Raw genomic sequence first — 7,707 nt, forward strand, 5'->3', positions numbered from 1 at the left:
CTCTCCCTCAGCCAGAGCATCATTCCCACCTGCTTTAAGACCACAACCATCGTCCCCCTTCCCAAGAAGAGCCCGGTCACCTGCCTGAATGACTACAGGCCAGTGGCACTCACCCCAATCATTATGAAGTGTTTTGAGAGAGTGGTGCTGGCCCATATTCAGAGCAGTATACCGGAGCCCCTAGACCCCCTGCAGTATGCCTACAGGCCCATCAAGGCCACCTCAGACGCTATTGCGCCTGCCCTCCACTATTCCCTTTCTCCCCTGGAAAATGGAGACTCTTACATCAGGATACTCGTCATTGACCACAGCTCCACCTTCAACACAGTTTGACCTTTGACCTTGACAAGATGGAGGTCACTGTCTGAGCAGTGTGGGAGAGTACAAAGCATTTTAATAAATTTTAATAGTAAATTAGCAGTAAACAGTTGTGGTGTGTATTGGCTGGGCTGTTTTATGGCTATCACTTTTAATTTAACATATGAACTAGTTAGAACGTGGATAAAATTAAATATATGAAATATTATTTCTTGTTACGAGTTACAAATGTCCAGTGTCTAGCTAGAATAGACCATCTGAAGTAATTTGCCTTCTGTTCCAGCAGAGGGCACTCTTATAGTTCAGCTTGAACTTGAATTTGAAACATGCTCTATTGAAGGATCAACTAATTAATGTAATCAATAAAAATGGATGACACAAGCCAGTGACGCTGTGTTGATTGGATAATCAGAACACCGAAGCATCTGAGAAGCAGTATGGAAACATTATAGGTTCATGTAGATACGATTATATGCTGACAACAAATCTGAGGACTCGTCATCGCAGCTGAAGTAGCAGATTTCATTAATTTGCAGAGTGGCTTGCCTCAAATTACCCCCTGGGGCACATATAAAGTACTTTGACTCAAAGTGAAATCCAACTCAGACGCTTGTTTTCTTTGTAGATGCTGTCCTTTGTCTGTGTGTTGGACTTGTGCAGGTTATCAACCATTTCAATGTGTGGGATAAAGCCACAGTGCCAACAGAAAGCAGAGATGCATGTACTTACGGATTGAACACGTCGTCGTCATCCTCGTTTCCAGCCAAAAGGTCAATGGAGTCATAACCAAATATACCTTGTTCTGGGCTCATCAACACACTGTTTCCAGTAGCTGCACACTTCATATCTAGACAGAAAAGAAACATGTATAATCTACTAGCAACTGAAGTCTGTTTGTCTCTGAGCAACCAGGGGAACCTAACATGCAAGTGGGATTTGCTTTAATAGATGATAAATCTGTCTGGCAAGAGTAAAGAATGAAAATCGAGCAAATGTTTGCATTAAATAATAAACTACATGTATAAACTGTCTTAATTAAGGCAAGCTCAAATGGATTCGGCTCCTGTCTAAACAGAATGTTAATGGAAGCTTTAGCAGCGCAGGTAAAGACATCAAAATGTAATATCAAAAGAATGACATTACCAAATAAAAAGTAAAGTTTAATTTCCTACAAATTTTGCAGCTGCACCCGAACACAACATTGGAGCATTTCACATCCCAAAACAGTCATTTACTAAAACTGTTTAAGGTGTCAGTGTTTACGATTTTTGGCTCCTCCAAAATAGAACAAAATGTCACTCTACAAACTGTCAGCTCACCACATTAGTATCGTCAGAGCAGTTCAATTTGTTCAGAGTGTTCTATTTGCAGCAGCCAGTGTGGTAATTGACCACAAGCTACCAGAAGATGCTGCTATATTTATGCTGTGTTTGGTGAGTGAGTATAACGAAACAAGAACAACAAATCTCTTTCAAAGCAAATGGTGACATGTTGAAAGTGCTGAGTGCATTTTAAAAGTCCAACAACACAGAAGCGGCCGATGATGCCTTTTTTCTTTTTGGGGTTCAGATGGGTTAAAGTCCTATAGTAACAGTAGCTGTACTCACTCTCTTTGCTGGGTGTGAGGAAACGGACAATGGGTGAGTAGGTATTTCTGGATGCAGAGTTAGGAGGAGACAGCGAGTCGATTTCTGACAGTATGCGCTCACTGTGCATGATGGACCTGACTGGAGTTTTGAAGGCCAGATCTAGAACACAAGAAGGTGATCAGTCAGAAAACACAAAACAAGAACAGGAAGAGTGTAAGTTTTTATTCTGGGAAAAAAAAGTTAAAATATATAAAGCATTCCTGAAAATGACTGTAAGCTGCCAAACATACCAGTTTCTCTGTCATCCACAGCAATGGCTCGCCTCCTTGCCCGCCTGCGAGGCAGGAATCGCCTCGTCTTAATGGGAACTTCATCATCTGAGTGGTGGGAGTCATCATCCAAAGTTTCTTCAGCCTACAAAGCAAAAAAAAGATATCCTTATAAACCAAAAACTGAATCTTGAATTGTGATGTACACAGGTCATTATCACCTTTAAAAAGCTTTTTTCACTTAAAGACTGTAGAGAGGCATACTGTAAATCCAGCCAAATTGATAACTTGGCCACAGCTATTGGCAAAAAAATGTAATATTAAGCTTCAGATTAACTCCTTTTGTATTAAAGCACAAAGGAAAAAGGCAGACTATGAAAACTCACATGAATACTGTGAGAGCCAGGTACACTTTTCACATAGCTCCAAAACTGGCAATCTTTATTAAATAACTGCCACTTGAGAGAAATCTCAGTGCAACCACAATGACGGTGTGATGCTAAGAGTGCAGCTCCTCGTTGTCTGGCCCTTAATATGAGGCACTAACTGATTAAGAAGGGTTCAGGAGGGGCCAAAGGGTTCTGTTGATCTCTCAGTTTTGTTTGACACTTTGTTTTCTTTAAACTCGTGACTTATTATAATCGTGCCAAGGTCAGTGAGTCACTTCCTGTTCTGAGACCCTTTAAATGTGTGCTTATCTTGTTACACTGAATAAGCCTGAGAACAATTGAAGAACCAAGAGATCTGGGATCATGTGAAACTGAATTTTGCAACAGTCACACCAAAGGAAAATAAATTCATGCGAGCCATGCACAAAGCTACTCTAGAGACGAAGATGTAAACTGTTTGCATGCACTGTTGTGGTGACCTACTTTAACTGAGACTCTCCCTCACATTGTGTACAGTATGTTTAATCCCCTGTCAGACAGCACAATACAGCGCTGTACACCTTGATCCTTGAATGAATCTAGGCCTCTGCATCAGAATTAAAACACTCACTGACTGCAAAGGATTTGTGGCACTGTAGTGTTCACTATGACTGGTTTACTCTAATACATTTTCTCCTCTAAAATTAGGAGGGCATGTTTGCAATGTTGGTTGAAAACATCATCTGGAACTCTAGATGATAAAGTGGTTCATTGTACAAGTATTATTCTGCAACTGGATCCATTATTAAAACAAAAAATCTGTTTGCCTGGAGCGACTAACATGATCACCCAAAGTGAATAGTCTCTTTCTTGATAGAAAGCAGTAATATTCGATTGTTCTCTACATCCATGGGTCACGTGGCAAACTGTGGCAGTCCAAACATACCAGTAGAAAAGGAAGCAACAGGGATTGTTTACACCGTTTACACGCTCTTCTTCTGGCTAACTGTCGACACAGCAGGTAATGAAAATGTACAACAGCGCCCCTGTGGTCGCAAAAGATGACAGTCACCCATTTCGGTGTAACTTCACTTAGTGTTTTTTTTTTTGTTGTTGTTAAGGTCGCTAGCTAAGCTAACGAAAGTCCTGCTAGCTATCATAATGACGCCAACACGACAAAGTGTAACGTCAATATGAAGCGATTACTAGGTTACTAACTGAGAAAATAATCGTAGCAAACAGTAGTAGCTTGTTACCTTAGTTTGAAGCGGGCTCTCAGTCATCGACAGTCGCGTTCGTTTCGACATCGCTTTGTTGCTCGGTCGGCGGCTGCTCTTCGGCGTTTCAGAACAGACTGTAACAGTTTTCTGAGACCTGAGTCTCATTTTTCTTTCTCATATAGGACCTATACACATCTAAACACAAACTACATTGCTGGAAGAAAGTAATAACTTCGGGAGCGACACTTTATTTTTGTTTCTGTCCACCCCCCGACCAAGCTACGGAAAGTCGATGTAGCTCCGCCCGCCCCGCTTCTTCGCGAATCAGTTTGTGTGTTTAAATCTGCCGGGGTGCGATAGGTTCACCACTGCGGACGCTGTTATTGGGCGGTGCTTCACAGCACTAGCGTCAAGTGAGACATGACTCACGTTGCAGTCTGGAATATATCTCCTAAAATCCTGAGCCTCTTATTAAGCACATAGCTGAGGAGGTCAAAATTATACAGACACCTCTGAATATAATGTAGTCCAGTACAACACCACCTTCAACTATGACCTCAATAATAAACCTATAAGCGAATTTATACATTGATGACAATTTCACCAAAAATTGAAGCATTTCAAGCTTCATAAACATAGATATTAAGGTGGTAGTGTTGTATTAAAGTGCATACAATTATACAGATGTACCTAATAAAGTGGCTGGTGAGTGTGTATACATCTATGGGCTGAAGACCCATTTAAATATTTGTGTTTTTAGACTGTGTATAAATCAATCTATAAAACTAGAGTAAAAACTAGACTAATCTAGTGTTCATCTAGAGCAATACAGGGTATTGTAATGATTATCAGTTTGATTTTCAATACATAAAGTGAACAAAATTAAAGTGTATTTGTCATTTGTCAGATCAATGTTTGTGTTAGGGGGGGATTAGAAGAAAATAGGCCCCTGGGCACAGATCTGTAAAAGGCCCCCCACCCTCCTACAACAGAATAAGAGCACTAGACCAAAACTGAGGTCGAAAATGGCTACAAACAGCTCAGTGGTGGCCAGTTTTTCTCTGTTTGCAGTCATTTTGTGTTTTTTTGTAATTGTTTCACATCTGCTTGTAGTTTATCTGTGACCCTTTGTGATTTTTTTTGGATCTGCTTGTAGTTGATTTTAGCCTTTTTGGTCATTTTGTAGGGTACTGCGGTGGTTAGCGCTGTTGCCTCACAGCAAGAAGGTTCTAGGTTCAAGCCCTGGCTGACCTGTGGCCTTTCTGTACTTGAGCTTCCTCCTACAGTCCAACGACATGCAGCTTAGGTTGACTGGTGACTTTAAATTGCCCATAGGAGTGAGTGTGGGTGTGTGTGGTTGTTTGTCTACATGTCAGCACTGACAGACAACCTGTCCGGGATGTACCTCGCCTTTCACCCACTGTAAGCTGGGATTGGCTCCAGCTCCCATGAAATAAATGTAAATATATTTGTTCCTCCCTTCATTTTGTCAGTTGCGATTACTTTTCTTTATATTACTTTACTTTATATTTTACTTTCTGTAATATAAATAAATGAAGTGATATATGGTTTTGGACATTTGAATTTAAAACTACCAGGTTAATCTACTCAATGTCAATTCTGCTTTCCAGGGAGTCTTGAATAAATATGGTAAAAACAATTCAGATCAAAATTGTGAGCTCATAAGGTAAATAATGGACTTCTTGATTAACAGTAAAATTTGGCAGATAACTAGTTTTAGTCCTGTTAACTAAAGCAATTTGTTAAAATGCTGATGTGGAGCTGTAAATTCTTTGTCAATTTTTTGGAGTCAACACCATGAATGTGAAAGAGTTATTAATAACAAAAAGATTGTTATAATGTATAAAAATATGTTTTTATAATACTAACTGATTTGCTCTTTATCTTAAAAATATACAAAGCTCTAGTGACATTTAAGAAAGTTGATATTTTATTAATTTCAGATTTAAAATAAAAGTATTCACACAAACACATATTGAGTAAATAGGCAAGAACAGCTCTTCACCCTTCAAAAAACAAAGAAAAAATAAAATAAACAGTTGCATTGCCCACCGCCACTTCACTGTTACCATGGTTACAGGGAAACATCCCATTCATCAAACATATTATTTTTTAGAAAAAAAGAGAAATAAGCACACATTAATAAAACAGGCTGAAAAATGACCTGGAGTACTACTGGAAGCAGTACATCTTGTTGTACTAGTAGTATTTGTGAGCTGGAGGTTCCCTGTTGTTGGCGCTCAAATAAACTAAACAGCAGAAGTGTTACGAACATGTAACACAGACTGAGAAACAAAGCGACCGAGAGAAAGCCACTTCATTGTCCAAAATGAACCTGTTACTTCACCAACCAGGGTGAAAAGTGATCTGCTGAGAATGGTTTTATTTATATTCACCCGAGACAATGTTATGAATACACCAAAATACGTATTACGTAATACAGTGTGTTAAAGTTCATTTTGGACCCTGGTGTCAGCCCCCACGCCCTCTTTTAAGGATAAGGATAGTCGTTATCCTTGAGCCCTCACTGGGTTAAATGCATTAAATTGGAGGTAGAGGTAGATTTTCCTGAGAAGTTACAAAAGACAGGCTTGTTTCAGTTCTTAAGCTAACGTGACGATGCATGAAGCCCACACACATGCTTCCCTAAAATAATCACATTATGATCTTCATCAATAAACTACATGTAATCTCTGTGTGTCAGGGGTTGCTACAGCATGTCCAAAAGCAAAGAAAGAGCAAAAAAAAACAAAACAAAAATAAAACAATATTAACATGACATAATCCATATCCCTAAAAAGCTGCATTTCAGTAATACTCTATTTGATGATTCTCAGTAATACAAGTTAATTCATATATCAATTGTCACAGCAGAAGGCATCTTGATATTTTCTCACCATTTTCCTTGTCCACAGTCAACTCGGTGAAGGTCAAGTCAATGGTGAAGCTTTAGTCCAGTCAAAAGCCCCAAGCCCACATGCACCTTAACTCATAAATGTTCTGGAACATTTTCCATGTTGGCAGCATGTGGGGCCAGGAGTCAGTCAATTTTCCATGCACGATGCTGTGAACCTGGTATGTTTTCAAAAGGTTATGTTAGCTGCGGCTATGGTGGAAGTACAAGCAGCAATATTTATAAAATGTTATAAAACACCTGAAAGTCACTACATTTTTATGATGCAACATTTTGACAGAGACTCAAAGGATTTTGTCCTGATTAGCAGCTCTGAGATCCGAGACTTAGGGAGAATACATTGACTGCTTATATTGTTAGGAAATAAACAACTTCCGAGACACACAAAATGCATTTTTAGTCTAGTTAAGTTATTGTTCTGATCCATACAACAGCACATGAAAACACTAAACAAGCACTTTTGAGATCAATTCAAGCTATAAACAGCATTACCACAAAACAATGATGTATCTTTGAAGAAAAAAAAAACTGCAGATGTAAAGTCTTTTGCAAGCTAATAATGAAAACCAGGTTCTATAAGTGACAGCAGCTATAGATGCAGTTGGCAGCATTCAGAGAAAAACAAAACAAAACACAGATCTGACCATAAATCTACTCCTCAAATTTTAAAACAACCTCAGGTCTGATAGTAGTTGGTTCAGTTGTCTTTACATTTCACAGCTACATTGTTGCAATGTTTCTTAAAAAATTCTGATATCAACTTTATGTCTACTATGGAGGAACCTGCCAAACCACAGAGACAGACAAACAGGCAAAACAGGATATTTGATTATTGATTGTTTACTGAATGTATGCTTTGTGCCTTTCATTCCTATTCTAAATGTCCTGTATAGCTACTAACTCCAGCAGCCTCTTGAGTCAATTGGGTATTTTAGTGTTCCATAATGATTTAAATGCTGTTTCAGAGGCTCTTTTATCTCAACTAGAAGAAATCTCTGGAAACACTGG

The 7,707-nt window shown here is 39.0% G+C and overlaps 1 protein-coding gene across 1 annotated transcript in view; it reads right to left on the reverse strand.

Annotated features, from left to right (window-relative positions):
* Positions 1 to 4,042, reverse strand: part of ctdspl3 (CTD (carboxy-terminal domain, RNA polymerase II, polypeptide A) small phosphatase like 3) — a 9,717-nt gene extending 5,675 nt beyond the window's left edge. The window contains exons 1-4 of the mRNA XM_020612119.1: positions 3,801 to 4,042; positions 2,198 to 2,321; positions 1,926 to 2,066; positions 1,048 to 1,165 (exon numbers count right to left, since the gene is read on the reverse strand). Of these exons, the coding sequence (XP_020467775.1) occupies positions 1,048 to 1,165; positions 1,926 to 2,066; positions 2,198 to 2,321; positions 3,801 to 3,929 (512 nt within the window). The 5' untranslated portion in view covers positions 3,930 to 4,042. The remainder of the gene's footprint in view (positions 1 to 1,047; positions 1,166 to 1,925; positions 2,067 to 2,197; positions 2,322 to 3,800) is intronic.
* Positions 4,043 to 7,707: the final 3,665 nt, after the last annotated feature.

This window comes from Monopterus albus, unplaced genomic scaffold (genome assembly GCF_001952655.1).
Source record: "Monopterus albus unplaced genomic scaffold, M_albus_1.0 scaffold120.1, whole genome shotgun sequence".
Classification (NCBI taxonomy): Eukaryota; Metazoa; Chordata; class Actinopteri; order Synbranchiformes; family Synbranchidae; genus Monopterus; species Monopterus albus.